Raw genomic sequence first — 25,042 nt, forward strand, 5'->3', positions numbered from 1 at the left:
CGCGTCGGGCCCGGCGGCGACTACGGCTCCCGGCGTGCGCCGCGGAGCTGGGGGCGGGAGGGCGCGCTCTACGGTTGCTGTGAGGCGCCGCTAGGAGGCGCTCGGACTACATATCCCGTCTGACTCTGCGCTTAAAGGTGCCGCACCGGCGAGCGGCGCAGGGCTGGGGGGCGGGAGAGGCTGCTGGCGAGGACGGGGCTCCTCGGCACCTTCCGTCAGCGGCCGCAGCCGCCGTACCGGTCCCGGCCTTCCTGCGCTCCCCTGGTCACTGCCGGCCGGCCGGCCTCCCGCAGGTGAGCGGGGCGGGGTAAGGGAAGGAAACGGCGCCCGGGGCCGGCGCCTCTGTCTGTCTCCTGCCGCTCGGCGGTTGGGCTAGCCGCAGCCCTGAGGTGGGCGCCGGGCGGCTGCCGGCGGGGGTGTGTGGGGGCCGCGAAGAGCCAGCGGCGGGTTTGGCCTCACCGCGGGGCTGGGGAGTTGAGCGCCGCTGCCGGGTGGGCTGCGGGGCGGCGGGCTCGTTGCCTCCCTCCCTCCCTCCGCCGCCATGAGGGGGCGGGGAAGGGGCTGCTCGCACCCGCGCTCTCCTGATCTCTTCCCGTTCTCCCCCGCCGGCCTTCCCCAGGGAGAGGTACCGGCAGGCGCCGCCCGGGCGCCCGCGAAGAGCAGGCGGCGGTGCTGGGCGCTGCCCGCCGGCCGCCATCGCGCTCAGGTGGGTGCGCGCCGGGGCAGCGGTGCCCGGGGGCAGCGGGCGGCGCCCCCGCCTCGGCGGGTCCCGGGGAGGAGCTCGGACTGGGGGAACCGGAGGGTGGCGGCCGGCGGGCCGCTGCGGGAAGGACTGGCGGGAGGGGGCAAGGGCTCGCACCGGCGGCGCGGTCTGAAGGCAGCCGGATGAAACCTGGTACGGCGGCGTCGTGGTCAGGAAAGAAAAATCCGGAAGATGAGCTGCGGTCCGTCAGAAGACGAACTGTGCTTTAAAAGGACTCCAAACGACAGGAGTTCCCTCAAATTAGATACCTACTAGGTGCCTGGAGAAGTGTGTGGGGTTTTTTCCTCTTTATCTGCACTCTGAAATACATACATTTTTATACATACGGTCGGTTTTCCCTTAAGAGCTTTTGAGCACTGCCCCAGGTGCCACTTTTCTAAATAGTCTTTGCTAGCCCAGTAAAAAACACTTGCTGAAACAAAACTGTATTGTGTCTGAGCCACGGCGGTGAGGTTACATGGTGCAACAACGTGCAAGCTCACTAGTTTGCTCAGAGTTTAGGTATGCAGTTTGACATACTGCCTAAGTCGTGCAGTAGAGTTTTTTTACTCGACTCCCTGCAGATGGAAGCTTGAGTATACACTAGGCGTTTTCTTCTCCCTCTTTCTTGCAGGAATAGGTTGTAATATGTTCAGAAAAATCTCTCCCTCAAACTTGTTGAACAGGAAGAGTATTACTTTGTATATGTGAAGAAGTATTTCCTTAAATATCACACTTGAATTTTGCCAGGTGGAGAGGATAGTTGTTTTTTCCAGGTCTCTTAAAAATAGTAAACCCCGTAGCTTTGTCCAAGTTTTGAAATATTTCTACTTTACTATTTTGTTGATACTAAGAGTATGTAGATATGCTTTTGCTGTGATATTAAGAGTACGCTTTTACTACTTCAATTACCTGTTAGTTCTTAATTTTAAAAGTTTTAGCTCTTCATGTTATTAAACTCTAGCCTATAGTCCGCTATTGATAGCTAAATAGCTTGGCTTGTATTTCCTGCGTTGAAAAGAAATAATCCAACCCACAGACAGGTTTCCTCAGTTGTCTCTGAAGCAGAGATGGAAGGGCATTTAAAAATGAGGGTCGTGCATGGCTGTGCTTGCCATCTTCCCTTCCCGTACTATATATTGACAAAGGCTGGCTTGGATACTGGTGATTGTGACTGCTGCTGCATTATAGGAAAAGATTATCTTTTGGGTAGACTGCTTCCAGATGGCTGTGTCCATATGTTAGCTCCTGATTAAAGCTGTTGGCCCAGAGATCAAGATTGCAGCTAAAGTTTTAGGCAAATACCTGCTCTATTACTGATCTACTAATGTGTAGTGTATGTTGTACATTTTTAGAATGCCATACTTAAGTGATAAATGTATGTTTTGTACCTACATTTATGCACTGTTATCATGGGGTGTGGGTGCTGGGTTTTTTTTAATGGTGTTTTGTGTTTGTTTGAGGTTATTTTTAAAAGAAAATGTAACTGTTACTTTACAATAAGGTCAGTATTTTCCTGTAGGATCTGGGGGAAGGAAATTAGTTCTTAGTTGTGAAACTATCCTGCTTGGTGATAAAAGCAAATACACCAGTTTAAATATAGACCTTCAAGTAGCTTCTGGGAAATGAACTTATGAATGAATTGATTTTACTCTTAGTGTTCCTATAACCATTTTAGAATCATGAGGATCAATGATTAGCTTTGAAGTAAAACACCTTAAGGCCATGTACCCTTTCAGGTGAAGGTGTTTGGTCCAAACTAGTAGTGCTCAGAAGTCCGGGAAGTTTTGCTGTTTTTTCTTTACTGTAGAAATGTTTCTTTCACAAATATGGTTTATGATATAATCCATTTCAGTTAAGCTTTTTTAATTATGTTTTGTATAGTTGAGTGTGTTAATGCTTTTGAGGCTGTATAAATAAATGATACAATTTTTTAGGATGCTCTTGAAAAAAGACAAAAGGTTTACTAATAGATAAGAATAATGAGTTCTGGTGCTAGGTTCAAGTACAGCCTATGGCATTGTGACTTAGTATTTTTAACGTTTTTTCTCTCATATAAGAAGTGCAGGTGACTACTGTGTGAAATGACTAAGCTTTCCATTCGGTGTTTTTAAAACAAGATGATACATAGAAAATAGTCAAGGGGAAAATGAAATTTCATATGTATCAATATCCTTGGGCTCTTTCTTGGTCTTGATAACTGTTGACTGATGGAGAACATATACATTCTGTTGAAGATCATAGTGCAGGATCACAGATTCAATCACATAATGCAGTCTTACGTTTGTTTTCTACATTTATTTAACCTAATGGCCCAACTTTATCATGTTTGATAACCAATTGGTACTGTCTTGCAGCCTGGTACACATACTGGACATGCAGAAGCCATGTAGCAGAAAGTTTTGAGCAGTTGCGGATTATCAGTTGCTCCAGACGGCAATAAAAAGTGAAGAAGAATGAAGGTGACTGGCTTTATTCACCTATGGATGTTGGTTTTGCTACCTTGTGGCCAGTTAGCAAATCCTGGAGAGCATGAAGATGTAGTAAAGCATGCAATAAAGCTGCACCGTGGAAAAGGAGCCGTTATCGCTCAGAGAAAGCAATGGGTGTTGGAGAGCTGCAGAAAATTATCTGGTCTTCTTCGCCAAAAGAACGTTGTTCTCAACAAACTAAAAAATGCTATGAGAGCTGTTGAGAAGGATGCAGGACTGTCAGATGAAGAGAAACTTTTTCAGGTGCATACCTTTGAAATTTTCCAAAAGGAGCTAAATGAAAGTGAAAACTCAGTCTTTCAAGCAATCCATGGCCTCCAGAGAGCTCTACAGGGTGATTACAAAGATGTTGTAAATATGAAAGAAAGCAGTAGACAGAGACTGGAAGCCTTGAGAGAAGCTGCAATTAAGGTTAGTTCCCCCATGTATATTACTAGAGTATTAATTTTCTACTTGTGATTTTAATTGTATTATGGCACGACTTCAGTCTGTTTTAATAAAAAAGAGGATCTACTTAAAACTTGCAATGTTTACTGTTTAAGATGGATTTTGAGTGAAGTATTTGTTCTCATTAGTAAAATTAGAAGTAATTCTGGCATAGAGCTTAAAACTTACTAGCAGTCAATAGTTCTTATTTCAAAACAAAGCTAAGCATAATCATGAGACCTATGGCAATTATTATGTTAAAGGAAAAGGAATACACGAAGTGAGTCAGTGCACATAGCACAGTTGCACTAGCCAAGCCAGTGGGATTATCAGAGTGGAAATAATACCATACATTGACAAAATACTGTTTTTTCCACTTTAAATGAGAATTGCTCAACCAAAACCTGCAACTTAAACAGGATGACTTCTTGCCTTTTATTTCTATATTCCTGTAGATATGGGTAGAAGGGACATGCAAAATATGAGATGACTAGTTTTTTAATCTCAGTGTAGCACTCCTAACCTAGAAAGTACAGGTTTGAAAAACAGTGCTTCCAAGAAAGAGACAGCTGAAATAACTTTACCAAGGAAAGCACAGATGAGTAACAGTAGAGCACAAGTATTTCATGGAAAATTTGAGTTCCCATGTCGATGCAGACCTGTTAGGGTGTGCACAATCTGCCACTGTCTGCTGGACTTGATGGTGCTGAGACTGCGTACCGGAAGTCTCCCATTGAGAGAAAATGTCATTTAATTGATCTGGTATTTAAATTGGTCTTTTCTTTGCTCTACCCCTCAACCACTGGACTAATATAGTAAGGATTTTCTTTGTCTTCTGTCTCCTAAAAGAATAGGATGCCCTTGCTCCAAGGGATCAAGAGAAGGTAAAAAATGTAATTGGGATATAGGATCTGAGCTGGGAGAATCTCTGAAAGGCATTTGTGTAAGAGATGTGCAGATCTCCAGGGATGAAGGTGGCAAGGGATTGTGTACAAGAAAGGTGTGCAGTGAGTTGTGGCAAGAAGGGCTAGTGGAAGTATAAGTTGGGATGCAGACTTGAGAGACTGCAGCGGTTTGTGCTGTGAAAACCAAGACTGAATTACAACAGATTTGGATAGGGAGTAGGTTGGATCTAGGTGTGTTCCAAGGAAATGCTCAATATGACTTTGACATTGGCATTTAATGGTAGTGCCAGCCTCTGCTGCTTAGAAATGGTAGCAATTGTCATGAAATACTGAAGTGATCTATCCTTGAACTTGAGGATGGCGCTTCCTCATTTTTCTCATAAAATGAGGCCTGCATGTGTAATGATGTTTTAGATGCGTCCTGTCAAAACTCTACTGCAGAGGTGGATTGTGTAGGCTTTTTTTGTATCATCGTATCCAGATATTTACTTGAATGAGCAATCTTACACCCTTCCGTCTTACATCATGTGCATGATTGTTTGAACAGTGTATTTGTTGTTCTAACCTTACAACTGTTACATAAGTGAAACAAAGGATAGTGGCAAAATGCATGCCAAAAGAATGTAATTTACATGGGAAACGTTTTTTTGGACAACTACTTACTTCAGAAAACACCCATTAGTTTCAGTTTTGTTCCAGTTTCATTTTATTGTAATGATTACTTTGTTGGTGTACTCATAAGATGTCATTTCCATTTTTTTAAACGGTGATTGAATGGAAAATACAAATGACTGTAGAGGATGCTGGACTCTTCCCTTCATTTTATTTCTGTTAAGTATTTGAAAGTCTTTAGTGTTGGGATATGTATGCATGTCTGATTTATTTCATGCTGGTTCTGCAGCTGGGAAAAGGTATAGTGCACAATCCTTATCTGTATTACCTTGCTTGAAAGATTGCTTGGTATGTACCTTGTGATCCAATGTCTCCAATCCCAGCGTGAGTTGTGGAATACTGTTTGTACTGTGATGCACTTCTGCTTAACACGTAGCAGGCTGTTAGAGATAGCTTGTTCTTTTTAAGGACACTGTTCTCCTATTGTCCCATTCTACTGCCATGTCACTGGTCTGTAGGTGAAAACAGAGATGCCACTTTAATAGACTACAAAAACCTTTATCTTCATTATTTTTCAAAGCTCTTCTACCTCACTAGTCAGAGAAAGTTAACTTCTTGCAAATTAGTGTTATTTATTTTTCTGCAGTTTACCTCTAGCTCTGTTCAGCCTGTTTGGCTCAGCTGACAGAAAGGTCTGATTGGCACTCTCCACTCAAAACCTGTTCCATTTTTGAGGGGAAAGAGTCTAAGCCTTCTCAATTCTCTCTTGCTGACTGAGGAAAGAATCTGCAGCTCATGTGGGGGCTGTTTTTTACATCTTTCAAGCAATGTCTGTTAGCAGAGAACAACAGATAGGAAATGTTTTTCCTTGAGGCTGTATGAGAGTGACTGTCTCTCCTATGTGTTGCATATGAACTAAAGCAGTTGACATTGGGCCAAATGCATTAATAGTTACATTTTTCCCAGCTCCAAATTATTTTGGGAACTGGGTAATTTTCATCGTGCTGTTGTAACTATGGCAATTTTAAACACCAACATACAACAATTCTGTGGTTTCACCACAACTAGAGGTATTCATCTGACAGGATTTTAAAAGAGTTAAGCTACGGTTACTGTACTGAACATTCTCTTGTCTGGGTGTCAAGGAGTTGATTATATGCATGTTCTTGCAGGTTTCAAGGGGAAACATGTGGAGGAGGGGACACTCCAGTTATTTAAGCATAGGAGTTTAGGATCATTTTAGATGCCCAGGTTATGTAAGATATCTTTGTGGAATAAAACGGATAAAACACACAACCTAAGAGACACTTGTGTTCTGTTTGATTTCCAACTGGGTTGGATATGGCAGGGCATCTAAAATGGAGATAGAAACTTGTGTTTTCTGGGAATTCAGTCTGACCTAGAGATTGCTTATATTTTTTGCCCGGTCTGTTTTTTCTCTTGGTAATAATATTGGCTTACTTGATGAGACAGACCCTACATCTGTTCTTTTACATATTCTCAGCATCCTGAATCTAACTGAAAGGAAGAAGCCTGCCTTTGCATATGTTTCCTCATTCATAGTTGTTCTGTCTCTCCATCACTGCACCTTTAAAAGAACATAGGCATGTAAAGTGAAACATCTTTTTTTTTTTTTTTTAAAAAAAAAAAACAACCTCAAATTATACTCTGTCAATGTACAAAGTATTCTTTATTGTCTTGATAAGCACGTAGAAGGTGCAGTGTTAGGTCCTCTATTAATCGGTAAATAAAACTTTCTAGCTTTGGATGTTTCAGGTTCAAAAACGGAGAAATGAAACATCAGAACTTTTATCAGGGAAGTTACTGGAAATTTTTGCACCAAGTCAAACCACATCAGCATTTTTTATTTTCTTACTTCTGAATCCTAGAAATGGATTTCAGAAGACATTAGTGCAAGCTTATAAGTGGCCCAAATGGAAAAGACTGACAAAGTCAAGTATTTTACTTCTGATAGGAAAAATGCTTCTTGTGAAACATAAACAGGAACCTCAGCTAGAGTGCTTGACTGCTCATCTGTACTTTCTTCCAACTGCTTTTATTTTTTTGTAGCTGTTTCCACAGTACTTGTAATTTTTCAAAACCATAAACAGACCTCTTCCCATGTTTATAAAATTAGGATTCATTGTGTTTTCCTTCCAGTTTGTCTGTTTGTAGCTAGTAAAATTACGCTTTCAAGGTTATTATGCTTCCCTGCTAAAGCACTGAGCTCTAAACTTTACTTTGCTCTGAAATATTTCCTAGAGTTCCTCAAAGTAGTTCCTTTCTTGTATTTTCTGGATCGTAACCTTGGGGGCGGCTCTACTGTTTAGTGGATAAGAAAAGGTGATTGGTAGGTATTTTGTTTGGTGGTTGTTTTTCTTGCCCACTTCCCCCACTGAAAATCAGCACAAGAGCAAGCAATCTCCAAATACCATTATAAAGTCTATATTGCTTTTGTAATTCCACTTGTAAGATGTTTTGTGTCAAAAAAGTGTCCATTTGTCAGATGTTTTTCTACTTGAAGGCCTGACCAGTACTTAGTATCTCTGTGTTGTAAAATTCAACAGGAAGAAATGGAATATGTTGAACTCCTAGCAGCAGAAAAACATCAGGTTGAAGCCCTTAAGAATATGCAGCATCAAAACAAAAGCCTGTCAATGCTTGATGAGATTCTAGAGGATGTCAGGAAGGCAGCTGATAGATTGGAAGAGGAAATCGAAGAGCATGCCTTTGATGACAACAAATCTGTAAGTGGCGTTTTAGACTCAGTCTTTTCATTGGCGTGCGTTTATTTCTTAGTTGATACTTGCACTGTAGGGGTGTTTCTCTTGTGTTATATAGTTGTTAGGATTCTAATGACTACTTTAAAAAACCAGTTTTGCTCTATGCTTTTTTTTTGCTTCTCAACAGAAGAAATTATTTAGTGGTAGAATGATTGCTCATTAGGAGTAGCAAACAGGAATAATTACTCCTTTTTCCTAGTGATTTCTGGTTTTGATTTGAAAGTCCTCTCTGCAGCTGCCACTTCAACAGTGACAAGTGTAATCTATCTCACTGATACAGCCCTTGAGAGCTGTAACATCTGGGGGGTGGTGGTGGTGACAGTGATACTTAGACTTGGTAGGATACAGAGTTACCATGTTAAGCATAGTCTCCGCTTTTTTCTGTTTCGTTTTGTTGAGAAAGTTATGGGAGAACAAGAATCCTTGCAGTTAGTTTTCACAGTCTGGGAGAAGATACATTGTTTAAGGTAAGGACTGGAAATGTGTTTTGTGGTGTTGCTTTGTTCCGCTTCAGACTTCCTCTGCTTTTTCTACCTTGGCTTATTGTTCATTGTTTCTATGTTGAATGATGGACAGTACCACTCAGGTAAGGCTGTATATATTAAGAACTTGGAGTATATCAGTTTATTCTAGTGTCCCATTGTGCTGTCCTCAGAGACTGACTCTCTAAACGGGTCGTGTTTGCATAAACATGGGTTGCAATTTTATTTGGTTTTTGCTTTTGGAAGGCTTTTGTTGATTTGCAGGTTGACTTCTGAGGCGAGCATAGCTCTTGAATTCTGCTGAGGAGAAAAAACAGTTGCTCAGTAGTAGAAAGCCAGGCCATTTTTTGTAGTTGATCTTGTATTGAGAGAAAGTGAAAGCAGCTTTTTATTTTGTATATATGCCCGATCGCAGCACTTGTACCCAGTGGGAATCCTACCTAGCAGGACTGACAGCGGGGAAGGGACGAGCTGGCTGGAGTGCCCTCTTCTGTTCCGCCGGCGCATAACGGCACGTTTGAAAGAGACCAGGAAGGAGGCTTCTTCCACTACACCTGTCAGTTGGCCAAATGCCAAAGCATCTTTTTTTCTGCAGTGTACCTCCTTGGTTTTCTGTTTGTATTTCTATTCATGAAAGAAAAGGAATCATGAAATGCGACCTGGAGGACTATTTACATCTCCATCTTTGCAAGAAATGTTTAGTGTGTTTTCTCTGAAGATAGAACACTGGGACAATAGAACAAAGAAGCTCTAATAGATTCATCAGTAATCTGATAAAGATACAAAAGTTTCTATTAAAATATAATCAGATAAGTGTAGTAGGTAAAAATGGGGGGGGGGGGAAGAATCTGAGCTAACCCACTTAATGCAAAACAAGAGTATTTGCACACTGTATTCTGTTAAGTACAACCTGTTTTCAGGAATTGCTGTTTTAGGAAATAAAGTCCTGAAGAGAACTTTTTTCTCTCATGTCCTCAAATTTATTAGTGTTTAAAAGCTCATCTGAAGCTGTGACATCTACTCTTGTTCTTGTAGCATAGTCTGTCTTTTGTTGGCTCCCTTCTCTTTTCTAAATGCACCATAATATCCATACAGTGTATGATTTTTATATATATAACACAGAAAAACAAAAAATTTTTTTCATAATTTTCTTAATCTTATAAACATCTTCCTTTTTTTCCTAATATTGTTGCTCAGCAAGACTGTGACCTCCACTAGATGAGGAATGTGCTTATCAGATTGCATTGCTTTCGTGTGGTCTTTGATACATTTTTAATGTTGATGCAGAGAAGTTTGGTTAGAGTCCGGACACACAAGCTACCAAGTACAAAGGAACATATAACAAATTCCATATGGATTTGGAGTTCCAGAGCTTCAAAGTAGATGCTTCATTACTGATGTATTTTTATAAGATAGTTTTGCTTAGTGAACACTATTGCTGATGTCATAACATTAAATTCCCAAGAAGGTACTAGAACAGATGTTGGCTTACTAGCATTTTGTTTTTTAGGCAAAGTAGTAGTCATCTGCAAGATGGGGATACTGCACTGAACTGTGAAATAATTCCAGTGTGAAAGTCAGTGTAAAGCATGTTTTATATTGCAGAGCCAACATTTAACAGTAAGCTCTAAGCTCTGTTTTAGTATCCCTGGAGTAAGAATGAGGCTGTAGGAGAGGGTGTCAGGAGGAAAGATTACAAAACCAGTAGGACTGGGCACTTAAGTTTGTATCTGATTAGAAACAGTTCTTCCTGTTTGCTGACTGTAGGGAGGCCTTTCTTCTGTGCTCCAATACTGTCAGAATAGTTTGCATGTATGTGGCATGCATCTGCTCCTGCTTTCTCCCATCAGCTGAAAAGGTGAAAACATGGTTTGGTTTGATCTCTTAGACTTGGCAATGGACACCTCATTCTGGACTGCAAAATAGCCTGGTAAGTGGGGAACTTAGCGAAGGTAAAGGCAAGATATATTTAAAAGGCCGAGGTTTGGGCAAAAAAAGAGTAAAAAGACAACTTTTATAATGCATAAAAAGAGAATGATCATAAGCCTCCCAGTCCAATAGCTAAAAACACTGATGTATGAAGCAGATATTTTGCGTTTCTGAATAATTCTGCAATCTTCATAATATGTTTCAAATTCCTTTGTCTCCCCCTCTGTCTGATTCTTACTGACTTCCAATTCTTTAGAGGTCTGTCAAATTGCACAAAGAAGATAATCAGAGGGCTGAAGCATGTCTCATATAAAGACAGGCTGAGAGACTTGGGGTTGTTCAGCCTGGAGGAGAGAAGGCTCCGGGGAGACCTTCCAGTACCTAAAGGGGGCTTATGAGAGAGATGGAGAAGGGCTTTTTACAAGGGCATGTAGTGATAGGATAAGGGGGATGGCTTTAAACTGAAGGGGGTAGATTTAGATTAGATCTAAGGAAGAAATTCTTTACTGTGAGGGTGGCAAGATACTGGCACAGGTTGCCCAGAGAAGCTGCTGATGCCAGTGCTGAAGGCCAGGGTGGATGGGACTTTAAGCAACCTTGTCCAGTGGAAGGTGTCCCTGGCCGGGGGGTGGGTGGGGTGGGGTGGGGGTGTTGGACCTAGATGATGCTGAAGGTCCCTTCCAACTCAAACCATTCTGTGATGTACAAAACCAGGGGAAGAGGTCATTCCCACAATAGAAGGTTTCTCTAATTATACACACACAAATGTAAGCAGTGGAAGAAAAGGATAAAAATTGCAGGTTAAATATTAAATATTGAAAATGCAATATTTATCTGAACAGTTTGGGGAAATGTGCTGGGGAACTGGCAAAGAAAAATAGGAGGCTGCTTTATAGATGGCTTATATGAATGCATTTTTTCATTAAATTGGGGAATTGCTTGGGCCAAATATGGCATTCCAGAAAAGCTGGTATTTTCTAATCAGTCATTGGAATGACAAGAGCCTGCTCTCTTTACCGGAGTCTAAAATAAGTAACAACCTGAACTGTTTCTGAATACTGATAAAATACACATTATTTAAAATAAGGGAATAATAAAGACACTGGGATGATTTCCACTTTGTAATTACAGGCACTGAAGACAGAGCCAAGTAGAAAAAGTTCTTAATCTCTCTCCTTCAACTTTACAGGACAGTGACTTTTTCTTGACTTGGAATGTAGTCCTTTCACATTTTTTTTAAACTGAATATCACTTTGTAATCTCTTTGGTTTTGTTCAAGGGAATAAAATATTACATTTCAATCCAACCTTTTGTGTTCTAGATGTGATAAAGCTTTTTTTTAAAAAAAATATTTCAGATTAGATGCAATTGAAAATACTGAATTGGAATTTTACAGCTTTGATACCCTGTCTATATTTTTTTTTGTTGGGCAACTTGGGCAAAGTGGTTTGGAAACCCCCTTGGTTTTAAAATGTAAAGCAAATCATAGCCTTTTCACTTCTGGACATACGGTTTTGATAAAGAGACTGAAAGACTTCTCTAAGAAGAAACTGCAGTATTTTTAGTCACTGTCAAATTCTGGAGCAACTTCAAGTACAGCTAAACATCCCTTTTTACTGTATGCTTCACTGATCCCCATTTTTTGGTTGTTTGATTTCTTTTTCTTACAGGTAAGAGGTGTAAACTTTGAAGCAGTTTTAAGGGTGGAAGAAGATGAAGCCAACTCCAAAAGAAATGCTTCAAAAAGAGAAGTAGAGGATGACTTGGGTCTTAGTATGCTTATTGATTCCCAGAACAATCAGTATATCCTTACCAAGCCCAGAGATTCAACCATTCCTCGTGCTGATCATCATTTCATAAAGGTAATAATTTGAGAGGCATTCCACTAGTTTGTATGCTAGTACTGGTTGGTTGAATTGAATATAGTTTCAGCATTTCCCCATCTAAATTTACGCTAGCATTCATGATTCCTCTGTCTGCTGGTGATCTGGCCAGTATGTTCCCAACTCCTGGTATAGTCTTAACAAGAATGATCATGCTGCTTGCATGATTCTTCTCTGGGTTTATTTGATTTAACTTGTTGCACCTTTGGGACACCGTCCCTTGTCTTGGACTGCATTGGTGTTAAAGCAAGCTACTGCTGCACCTCATAAGACACTTGCACGTTGTCACTAGAGAGAATGTATCTGTTCATGTCATATAATGAAAAAAGGGATGCTGGAAAATACATAGGCATGATTTTTTTTTATCGTATTTGTGCTTTATCAAGAATAACTGGATTGGGATATTTTTAAAATAAAAAAGCCAAAACTGATCGTTTCACCGTTTTGTTTTAATGCAAAGTGTCATTCCCCCCATGATTCCCCAGGAAACAGTCTACTTCCTGTAATATATTTCAAATATTTAATAAATTGATCAAAAGTCCTTAAAGCTACCAGTTACTTAATATCAGTACCTCACCTGCTTCATCTGCAAAACCACAGTGCTTACATCTACAACAAAGTGTTCAGGTTAGTTTACTGAAGTTGTTTTCATTATAGGCAGTAGTCTATATTTAATTTTTAAAGACAGTAGTCTTTAATTTTATCACCAAATTGTGTCATTTATGTTAATGCATTTGTAAATCTTACATATTTAGGATATTGTGACAATAGGAATGTTGTCTTTGCCATGTGGCTGGCTGTGCACAACAATAGGATTGCCGACCATGTTTGGGTATATCATCTGTGGAGTACTCCTAGGACCATCAGGACTAAATAGCATCAAGGTAAGCGTGCAAGTTGCTTCTTGACTGATTTCTTTTGTTGAAATCTTTCAAAGTAGTTTTAAAAGAGTATGGTACTGCCAACCTCAAATGTATTAAAAAAAAAAAACAACACCAAAAAAACCCAAAAACAAACAAACAAAAAAAACCCTAAACCTTGAGCTTTGCAAAAGGAGGCCTTACAATTTTATGTCTTTAAATCACTTTGCTCTGGTTTATTTTCTCCTATATAATCATGACATAAGCAATTGTTGAAAGTGAAAGCTGAAAGTTGTGTGTTGTGGGCTGTTTTTTTTGGTTTTTTTCTTTTCTTTTTGTCTTTAATCATAAAACATCACATTTGAGAGCCAGATTATTTAAATGAATGAAATACTCAGACCTGTAGTTCCCCGAGTAGCATAGTGTGGCTTCCTAGAGAATTATTTTTCATTTCCATAGCTCTTTCATCCATCCTAGTGACCCTAATTCTTTTCCATTCCCCTGCCCACATTCCTGAAACCTTTTGAACCTTTTTAGTTCCATCACATGTACCCTGATTACTAGCTCATGTGAAACCATGGGCTGTGGTTGGCTAGACATGACACATTTTGATTAGTGGTCTGGTGTGCATTAACAAATTGTTTAGCTAGCAGGCAAAACAGAATATGTGTTAAGGTTGCATGGTAATGTCAAGTTAAGTTAAATGTGTCTGTTACATTGATATCCACATAGCTGCTAGGAACTTACTGTCTTTGCAACATATGCTTTTATGGGGACTTCTGTTGAAAATGACTGTTGGGCTCAAAAGTAAGTAGGGATGAGTAGAAATTGTAGGATTTTGTCATTCTCTTATTGGAAGAGAAGGCTACAAATACTACACTTTAAAAATTTCATATTCTAAAATTGAGATTAAATAATAAACTTTGTGTGGTACATAACTTCTGTGTTGAGAAGGTCTGGAAAGCTTGACCACTGAGACAGAAACAAATTTCTAAGTTTCCATTAGAAAGAGATTAAACAATGAATTGTCAGAGGCTTACACTGAGGAAGATGATGTGGTCAGACCAGACATAAGAGAGATTTCTTAAGGACAGTTTCTTAGTGAGCTGCCTGTTTCTTGTGGAACTGCGATTAAATATTACTCATCTGGATAATGTTCACGTTGACTGGGTCTTTTGTTTTTGCTCCCTCCTTTTGTCTCTTCTATATTTCATAAAAAACTTGAATGTTGGAGGAACTGAGGAGGCAGGCAGATTCTAATTTGGCAGGGAAGAGTTTCCATCTCTGCTTCTCTATGATTGATGATAGACCATGTCCTCTTCTGCTCTGGACTGTAAATACATAAAAAGGAAGTGTTAGATTTTTAGAATAAAGTATTTTCGGTTCGAAGGGACCTACGATTGTCTAGTCCAACTGCTTGACCAATTCAGGGCTGACCAAAAGTTAAAGCATGTTATTAAGGGCATTGTGCAAATGCCTTTTAAACACTGACAGGCTTGGGGCACCAACCAGCTCTCTAGGAAGCCTGCTGTGTCCAGTCCAAACCTCCCCTGGAGCAGCCTTGAGCCATTCCCACCCGTCACTGGGTACCAGGGAGAAGAGATCAGCACCTCCCTCTCCACTTCCCCTCCTCAGGAAGCTGTAGAGAGCAAGAAGGCCACTCATAAGCCTCCTTTCCTCCAGATTAGACGTGCCCAAAGTGCTCAGCCACCCCTCATAGGACATTCCTTCCAGCCTTTTCACCAGCTTTGTTGCCCTCCTCTGGAGGCATTCAAGGACCTTCACCTCCTCCTTCAATCGTGGGGCCCAGAACTGCACAGTGCTGCAGGTGAGGCCGCAGCAGCGCTGAACGCAGCGGGATAATCATCTCTCTTGGCCGGCTGGTTACGCTGTGTTTGGTGCGCCCCAGGATGCTGTTTGCCCTCTTGGCTGCCACAGCACGCTGCTGGCCCATACTGAGCTGCTGTCAGCCAGCACCCCCAGATCCCTTTCTGCAGGGCTGCTCTCCAGCCACTCCTCTCCCAGTTTATGATTGTGCCCAGCATTACTCCATCCTAGGTGTATTTCAACTTGTTAAATTTCATCCCATTAATGATTGACCAGTGCTCCATGTTTCTAGATCCCTCTGCAAGGCCTCTTGAACCTTTTTAGCTCCATCACGTGTACCCTGATTACTAGCGCATGTGAAACCATGGGCTGTGGTTAGCTATAAAAATCACATTTTGATTAGTGGCCTGGTGTCCCTCAAGAAAGTCAACAGCACCTCCAGTTTGGTATCATCAGCAAAAAAATGGTGCATTAATTGCTGTGTCTAGATGATTGATAAATACAATGGACTGAACTGGCCCTAGAATTGCAACTCATCACCAGCAGCATTCCTCAGGGTTTCAGGCAGATGTAGCCCCATTTTTATTTTGTGACAAGGATGACAACCACTTTTCTTGCTGTTGTACCCTTCTCTCTGAAGTGGAAAGGCTGGTAGTCATACTGGTCTGAGCGATGGATGCATGGAGTCCAGGATGGAGCACAGAACAGCAACTACAGTCTAGCAGAAGGATTATACTAGTAGACCAATAAAATAACTAGCCAGAAATAACTTCTGGAATGCAAGCCTTGGGGGTTTAATAGCATATGTATAAAATGTAACCTCTTTATTTTGAGCAAGCAAGCTTACCTAGATCAATGCATGTGTGCATTTTGGATGACCAGCACTATCCAACCAAACTATCTAGTAGCAGCCAGGTGATGGGAATAATGTTTGAACCCTGAAGATGCTGAGGGAACTTCTGATGTCATATGACCAGGAAGTGAAGTACCTATGGAAACATAATGAGAAACAATTTGTTTTGTAAGAGGACTTATTTGTATTATAAGTAGACTGCTGTGCACTGATTTTATTTTTTTTTAAAGTCTATTGTACAGGTGGAAACATTAGGAGAGTTTGGTGTATTCTTCACTCTCTTTCTAGTTGGTCTGGAATTTTCTCCTGAAAGATTAAGAAAGGTATTTTTGTGTACTACCTTTATATTACGGGATTTAATTGCTAACATTCAAATTATCAGTTATTTCAGATTAACTTTATATGTTTTTCAAAAGAGAAATACAACATTTGCTTCTGCTCCTTAAGTCTCTGGAACGAACAGAATGCATTATTTATTTGGTGCCTCAAAAAACCCCAAAACTTTACTATTCCTCTTCTTTTTAGTAAAACAGTTTGATTACTAGAAGAATCTCACACTATTTATGGCAATCCATTTTTGCTTTATTTTAACATGCAGCAACATGCAGTTGCTGTTATGGAGTATCCAGTGATGTGTGCTAGTCCTGTTACAAAAAAAAAAAAATATCAGTTTAAGTACTGCATACTGAATTAATGATACATACTGTACTGACAAATAAACTGATTGTGCAAGTATGTTAGTACAATCTGACATATTACATGATGTGACCATCAGGATTCAGCAAAAAGGTACAAGTTTCTTTTGGTCTTACTTTTAAAAAAAAAAAGTTATCTCGTAAACCACCTAGAATTTTAATAGTGGAAAATACTGCTGCAAAATATGTGAAGAATGTGTGTATGTAAAAAGTTGCATTGTGTGATTTGTTCCTAAACTAATGGTTTGGAGTTCATGAGACTATAAACACTTTAATTGAAGTGTGTTAAAATTTATGAGCATTCAGCTTAATCTGCTATTTCTAGTCTATCTAAAGCCAAAGATAAAAATTGGTAATTCAAGTGTTCCTAAACTGTAATATGTAAACTACTACTTCAGAATTCCCTGCGCGGTAGTGTGGGATGGGCTGCTGGTATTGATGATGGCCTTTGTGACTCCTGTTTTTCTCCCAGTCTGGAATCGCATCAAATAACTGATCTTCCGTGTAATGATTTTTATATATTCCAACCCATACTGGACCTTTGGCCCTTAATTTGTCTGTGAGTTCTGGGAAATTTACCTAATTTCTGGTAGTGAGCCTTCTGGCCTAGAATATCTACTAGGCGTAGTAACTTAAGAGTTTTAGGATGTATAGCATGATAGCCTGTTACTTCTGTGGCCCAGTACTGCAGCCCCAAATCATGCAACTTTAACTGATTATTTCTGCTGAAAATCATTGCAACTTATCAGTGAGAAAAGTGTCATCAGGCTTTATCATAAGAACTTGTCTTCTTCCCAAGGTATGGAAAATATCTTTGCAAGGACCCTGCTACATGACAGTTCTGATGATTGCCTTTGGTTTACTGTGGGGACACTTACTCCAAATTAGACCAACTCAAAGTGTCTTCATTTCCACTTGTTTATCTTTATCAAGCACACCATTGGTGTCAAGATTTCTTGCAGGTAGTGTTCGAGGCGATAAAGAAGGTAAGTATAATTTTAAAAACGGACTACTGTATTATCTACAAAAGATTTGAAATAAGTCAACTTTGTAATATTACGAGAGAGAGTAGTTAAAAAACCAAAACAAACCCCACTGTTAAGTCTAGTTTACAAGTGATCATTCTCCTTTAACACCAGCCAGCATTGTGTATATTCTTGTTATGAGGTGTACCTGCTATTTACATCGTCAGTCCTCTTTGGAGGCAGTGCAGGCAAATCAGTACTCTCCATGTTAAGAACCGACTTTACTAATAGTCTGAAATCCTTGTGCTTAGTAAGGGGTTACTGGGTTAGATCATTGCTACCAGTCTGTCATCAGGGCAAAGAGGCTAAGAAATAATTCACATCCTTCTTCAGCAAACTAAGACCAGCTCAGGTAGTCTTTCATAGCGAACAGCTCTTCAAGTAAGTACCTTCAAGTGCCATATTGCTAGCTTGTCAAATGCTTCCAAGTGTTTCCTTTCAGAAGTTTTGCCAGCCTGCTTTCTTCCACTTAAAGCTCCCTTATATGTACTGCATTAAAGTTCTCCCCACCCTCTAGAATGTTCATATTCTAATGCCTAAATTAAAAGTATATGTTTTACACATGCTGCTTTTACATCTGTCTGTTACTCTAAAGACTGTGTGTTTTCAGTAAAGGAGTTCCAGTAAATGCATAAATAGTGCTTAACTGCTAAGCAAAGTCTTTATTTTTATTGTGTAACAGAAGCTTCATATGAATATTTTATATTTTTAATATGTCTTTATATATGTATATTAATTTACTTACTAGTGTGTGTGGGGGGGGAACCAGAATACCTTGAATGACCTCACCCCATTGAGAACTACACTTAGCATCCATTTGGTTAAGACATTTCTAGATTTCTGAGCACTGCAAGCATTCATAGACTGATGGATGTTTCCATGACTGCTTTGCTGGCGTACAGGGGATATTGACTACAGCAGCGTACTGCTTGGCATGTTGGTGATGCAGGATGTGCAGCTTGGTTTATTTATAGCCGTCATGCCTACTCTTATTCAAGCAGGAGTAAGCACACATTCCAGGTAAAAAAAAAATAGTGTATATATCTTCCCCCCTACACCCTTCCAATTAGTATGTGATCACCAATATGAGTATGAGTGTGCTACAGTTAATGTCAGTTCTATGAAAAATATGCACTCTGTGAGTTCCCTTTACTATTTGTACTCACCATGTTGTATGAGATTATTCTTTCTGCTCTAGCTGCCTCAGTCCTGTCCAGTACATAAAATTTGTGGTGAAAAGTTTGATATTGTGTGTATATATATAAAAGTTAATTTCTTCGGTTACTTTATTCCCTCAGGACATATTTTTGTCAAAGACTCTGCAATAGTATTACTGAGCCTGATGGCTTCCCTTGAAGATCAATCAACAAAAATCTTTTTTTCAAATCAACACAGAAGTAAATTCTAAGCTGTAAAAGAGATTTCTGGGCACTCAGCAGATTTAGTACTCGTTTTGTTTACTAATGTATCTAAATATCTTACTGTAGCTACTCATGTTTTGAACATCTGTGGAATTAGATCTTTTCACTCAAGGGGAACTGGTTGGGAGTCATGAGAGCACTTGAAAGAAATCTTTTGTTTGTTCTTCTCTTCCAGCATTTTCAAGGAAATACTGAGAATACTGATACTGATTGGCCAAATTCTCTTTACTCTGGCTGCTGTTTTTCTTATATGTCTTGTTATAAAGACTTACCTCATAGGACCGTATTATCGCAAGTTGCATGCGGAAAGCAAAGGGAACAAAGAAATCCTCATTCTAGGAATAACTGCATTCATCTTCCTTATGTTAACGGTAATCTTTTAAATTAATAAAACATTTTGATAGATGTGGTAGTTTACTGCATCAGTATCACAGAAACCATCAGACTTACTGTTATTGCATAGCCATGTACCTCTGTAGTTAACTGGTTTTAAAATGTTTTAAAACATCCCCTATATGCACAAACGATTTATGCATTACAGCATAGATGAGTAAGAAGAGATAAAATTTTAAATTCTCTCAGCTGAACTTCTGCTGGTAACTTTTAATACAGCCAGTTAAAGGATCATGATTCTATTTTTAATTTTGGGCTACTTCATGCATTTGAAAATAACTTAGGATGGGTTTTGAGATACTGATAATGGCTGATTGTGACATTTTCTCACAAGTTTCTTTTCGATAGCTAATTCTCAACATGGTTTTTATAAAATAATTTTCTGTGGGAGATAGACAGGTGGCATGAAGTTGAGAAAGTAAAGAAATGTCTTAAGGTTCATAGGTCTTGATATCCCTTGTGGGTTTGGTTCGTTTTCCTCTGAATCTCCCTTCTATTTGTTTCTATCTTATGTTTCAGCCCTCTGAAAAGCTATTCTGCTGGGGAGCAGAATGTGACAGTCGCTGATAATGTTGTGGGTTTGAAACTCCATTATCCTGGATGTGCAGATTGTTATGTGTTCTGAGAATTTCTGAGAAAAAATATCCCAAAAAGTTCCTGTGCATGTGCCTTTTTTTCTAGAGGTATTTGCTTAATTATTACAGGTCCAACAGAGAAAGCTGACCTCCTCCAGGAAGAAGGTCAAGGAAGAAGTTAGTGAGAACATAGCTTTACAATTTGTTGATTTCTATTGTATAGGTTGAAAATGCCATCCCTCTAATTGGCTAATCACTTTCCAAACGTGTCATCTAATGAGGGAAAGAATAGAACTAGTTTCTCCTTTTTACTTTCTAACAAGCAGACTTCACATCTGTAGAACAACTTCAATAAAGAACAACAACCAAACCACAAAAGTTGCATAAAATATTATGGTATGTAGAAGCAGTCTTACTTTAATTAAAAATATACCCTACTTAGACTGATGTGATTGAATTGGGTGTCTTGTGCCCAAATCATAACAAATGTACAAGGAGTTTGTCTATATGACTTTACATAATAGATGTGTGTGTATACAAACCCGAGGGAGTATATGCTTGGGTGGTGGATTCATGCTGTGAAAACAGAATGCTTCTTCAGCATGGGAAGCATTTGTGAAGGAGCAAATATTTTGTGTGCTTTAAGTGAAAACGATTTTCCTTTTAAAGTTGATAAATAATGTATAAAAGGGAACAGTACAAAGGATACTGCATGTAACCTCAGTAAACCAGTTGAGGTGCTTGCTATTCACTGACAGTGATACGTTCATTATAGTAATGCTACAAGCTACGGTTTGAGCACAAAGACTTTAAAAAAGAAAGAAAAAAAAAAAAGCAAGCCCCCAAAACAAAAAAGTATTTAGTTGTCCAGCTGAACAGATCAATAAAAAAATTTTCTGGAAAACAAATCTGCATTGGTATAGAGGCCCTACTGTGTCAGGAATAGAAACATAGGGTGGGGGATGGTAATCTAATTTGAAAAAATGTTGCATGTGTTTGGAAAGGATAAATTAAGGGTTTTGGGTACCAGCTAGGAAAGCAATTATCTTTCTCCATGGAAAACCAAGCCTAATTATCAATGGAGTTTGTATAATTATCTGCAAACACAGAATTTTCCATGCTGGTGTAATTCTAAAAAAGCTTTTGAATTTGTAGGAGGAATCTGAGAGTGCATATTTTAGTGGCCTTAGCCAAAGATGACTCTGCAGCTCCATTTAGAAAACTTGTTTTTAAACAAAATATTTTAACTCAACTCACTTTCTAGCATGTGAGTTATTCTGCAGGCCACATCCTTTCCAGTACATGACAAAGAGGGTAGGAATGATATAATTTTCCTGCTTCATGCATACAGTTACTTGTTATGTGCTGCAGTGTTGATTGGATTTCTGGGGTACACCAAAGTTTATCCTGTATTGGGGTTCATCTGTAACACTAGCACATGTAATGCACATTATATATATTTATAAACTTAATTTATTTTACTTGTTTTCACTGTTTGAGAAACTCAGATGACTGATTAAACAAGAATTGCCTTTTGTCTACCAATAAGGGCAAGTTCTATATGGGAAAGCAAGAGGGAGGATAGGACAGAAGAGGTTCCTACACTGCAGCATGAGTAAGCAATTTTGATGTAGGAATTATCTTGTCAGTTGAAGAACTTCCTGTATGGAAGTGACTTTTGAGCATTTCTGAACTGCTTAGCTCATTGGATAACATTGCAACGCACTAAATCTGAAATGGGATCTTAAATACGTTTCTTCTTGATAAACTAACTTAAATGTAAAAGATGCACCAAACCTCAAATATGAGATTTTATTTTTACCAGGATTTGGAGCTTAAGATACCCCTTTCTCTTCCCAAGTATACTGGGAACTGAAATTCCCCTCCCTTTTGTTCCTCAACTAGATAGGCAGATCAGGTGGGGGGATCACGTCAAGTGCCGATCCTATAAAAGTCTAGCTGACTTTGAGACGCAGTTGTGCATCTTTTAATCATGTACCTTGTCATCAGTAACAAAGGTTCAGTAGATCATTACTACATCTTCTTTTCAGGCTTTGAATTATGCAGACACTCTTTTTTTTTTTAAATATTGGGGAACTGTTCTCTAGAATCACAATGTAAAGGGCAAATGTAGCATATGGTTTTAAATATGACCATTTTAGGATCGATGGCCAAACTGGTACTTCTAGGGTGAGATACATACCACAGTGAGCTGAAGAACATGTTATAAGTCAGCCAGAGTGTTCACTGATGTAGTGTTGCTTTTTCATGTTCTGTATGTACAGAAACATTACAAGGAAAATTGTTTTAAACACTATCCTGATAACGAATTGTAGTATTAGATATCTGCTGATGAACACTGGTCAGTTTTGTTTTGTTTTAAAACTACCTCGCTGAATGTAATGAAGGAATTGGATAAAAATAAAACCTGACCTGACAAGGTTAGTAGTTATATTTACATATTTATAGAACTGTGCATACACATGGGGTTGGAGGGAAAGTGGCTTCCACTTTGACTGCGTTCTTGTTGTCCTGGGATGATGGCAGCAGATAGAAACTGCCAGCTTGTTTTATATACCGAAAAGATGAAAAGAGAATAGAGCTATGTTATTGCAGTACTCTATATATGAAAATGTACGTACTTTTTCCTGCAGTGTATTAGGAATGTCATTCCTGGTTTGCCTGGTGTATTTCTCAATGGTTCATAACCTGCTTATGAACTCCTTTTCTATCAATTAAAAGGAGAAGATTAAGGAAGAACTGTAATCTTAAATATTCTAGTTAATTATTTCATAAAGTGCAGTTGAGATGGTGTTTTTACAAGACTCACTAAAAATTTTCATTTCTATTAGACTTTACTTTCTTAAAATGCAAGCTTAGAATTCATTTCTTTACTCATGGGCAAATTTAAGTTACTAAAGCCTGAAATTCTAATACATTTGTTTCCATCAGGAATTTCTTTAATGAATATGGTAAGCCAGTAAAATTAAGCTTCTATGATGATTAAAAAGTAGCAATAAGATACACATTATTAGAGAATATAGGTAAAACAACTGCTGAATAAATGGTTGAAATTCAACTGGAACATGTTATAGCAGTAATGTTTTTTTCTTTATTGCTATGGTAGAACATTTGAACATAAAAATCCAATATTCTAGTGAAAGCGAAGCAATCTTTTCTGAATTAGAGTAAAATGAGACCTTTGAAAACAACTGAAAACTAAATTGTATTGGGAAAAACATGTAAATTGACAAAACTTTTTATTTCGTTATGACTGCAAATCTTTCTGTAATGTAAGAGTTGAGAAAAGGACAGTGCAGAGCCCAGGGATTAGTAATCGTTAGAACCCTGTTTGGTAAAGGCAAAACATTAAAAATGATGCAAGCAGAGAGGGAATACTAAATGCAAAATATTTTTCAAGTTTTACTTGTATCAGAAATCTTGCTTGAAATGCCCTCTTGCCAGTAAAACAAACCCTCTCTTGTGTATGTGTGTGTGCACGTATGCCCACACATTATAAGTAATAAATCCTGATGCTATAGATTTAGTTGAGGAAATGTGTCTACTCATTGGTAATATTATTGGACAACCAGAGACCAGGATGGCAATAATAAAAGGAATGTCTGTATAAATCTAGATATAAAACTGAAGAACAGATGGTAGGAGGGGGTATGTGGTTAAGAAAATAATGTAATTTCTGATTCTTTTCTTGCCCTCTCATCTACTTTACACTTTTTGGTGTGTAGAGCAACCTGTAGATTTTGTAGACCTGAAGTTGTGCAGTACCTAAAGAGTAGACAAGAAATAGCAAAATTTGTCTTTTTATCTACCAGGCCCTTGAGCTGTTTGCCATAGTGTGAAGGCATAGAATTCAGTTTCTATGCTGTGGGAGCAAACCTAAACAGACATACAGTTCCTTCTAGTTATGTCTGATGCTTTCTGAACAAGCATGTTTCTTTCATGCTTAAATTGCTCCTTGCCTGAACAGCAATTCTCATAACAGCACAGTATTATGCAGTTCTGATATCAGAGATCCTAAATAATTTCTTATAAAATAACCTAACAATGTACATAGGAGTACCTAAAATATTAGCTATAAAAGTTTTGATCTGGAGCTCTATTATGGCTGATAACAATAAAAATAATTTCAAATTTATTTGAAGAGGCTATATTGGATCTTAATCATACTCAAACATGGGATTGAGAAGAACTTAAAGGAAACAGTTATGAATAGGAAACATATTATTCATCTTTTGGTGATTTTAAAGCCTTTCATATAGATTTCCTTCTTCCCTCTTACAATTTCAGATTGTGGTGAAAAGCACTGAAACTTTTTCTTTTTTTAAGATGAGAGTAATACTACAATGTTGTTGGTTTTGCCTGATTAGCACCTATTTGCATTAGTTGACACAACCAATTAATTTTCTTAAATGTCTTGCGATAAATTACGGATTGTTAGCACAGACGGAGTTATGTGATGAGCATTCAGACATTTATACTTCAATACACAAAATTCTGGCATTTAGGTAGCATTTTATACATAGCTTGGAGACTTGTTTATTGTGTCTTTTGCTCTCTTCCATTAATTTCAAGTCACTTGAGTTTTAGCTTCATACCTTACAGTGTAACACCATTCATGATGTGGTGAATGTTGTAAATAAATGTACTATGGTATATTGTTGTTTAAATTAGTTTGGAAGTAAGTCTTCACTTTTAAATGTTCCATTAATATTCATACCATTGCCCTTCCTCAGTAAGATGACAGTCTGCAGAAGCATGGTCTTAAAGTAATTATTTTAAAATTTATTTTATACAGACTAAAGTACTGCTTGCTTTTTTTAATGTTCCGAGCATTGTATTAAGCAGTTGTTTTGTTTTTAGTTCAGTCTCTTTACATATATTTCATCTCTTCCTTCTAGTACTGTATTCAAATAATAAAAAAGAATGAAGCAGTCTGAATTCTTTCAAACAGATATTGTGCTTCATTTCAGCAGTTTGCTTCACATACTTAAATACATTCCTTTTCAGTAAAGTACACAGGCACATTTAAGTCCTGTTTACAATAATAAAATGTAATTTATGTTTGGGACTTCTGCTAAATTGAAAGTATTCTCCCAAATTACAAGCTTCAATTTTTAT

General features: G+C 38.7%; 1 protein-coding gene across 9 annotated transcripts in view; it reads left to right on the plus strand.

Moving 5' to 3' along the window:
- The first annotated feature begins 115 nt into the window (after positions 1-115).
- TMCO3 (transmembrane and coiled-coil domains 3) overlaps positions 116-25,042 on the plus strand; it is a 36,039-nt gene continuing 11,112 nt past the window's right edge. Inside the window, exons 1-11 of one of the 9 annotated variants that reach the window (XR_013926052.1) lie at positions 120-293; positions 3,100-3,645; positions 7,745-7,924; positions 12,042-12,233; positions 13,010-13,138; positions 16,025-16,117; positions 17,289-17,475; positions 18,417-18,534; positions 19,111-19,306; positions 19,848-20,011; positions 20,127-20,299. Coding sequence is in view for 6 of the 9 variants with exons in the window: in XM_080375493.1 (XP_080231619.1) it covers positions 3,199-3,645; positions 7,745-7,924; positions 12,042-12,233; positions 13,010-13,138; positions 16,025-16,117; positions 17,289-17,475; positions 18,417-18,534; positions 19,111-19,306; positions 20,033-20,131 (1,641 nt within the window). In the remaining 3 variants the exon portion in view is untranslated. Of the gene's footprint in view, positions 294-368; positions 390-430; positions 707-3,099; positions 3,646-7,744; positions 7,925-12,041; positions 12,234-13,009; positions 13,139-16,024; positions 16,118-17,288; positions 17,476-18,416; positions 18,535-19,110; positions 19,307-19,847; positions 20,300-25,042 lie in introns of those variants that run through there. The other 8 variants (XM_080375493.1, XR_013926051.1, XM_080375494.1 and 5 more) reach the window with 8 other exon arrangements.

Source organism: Falco punctatus (assembly GCF_963210335.1).
Source record: "Falco punctatus genome assembly, chromosome: 2".
In the NCBI taxonomy this organism is placed as follows: domain Eukaryota; kingdom Metazoa; phylum Chordata; class Aves; order Falconiformes; family Falconidae; genus Falco; species Falco punctatus.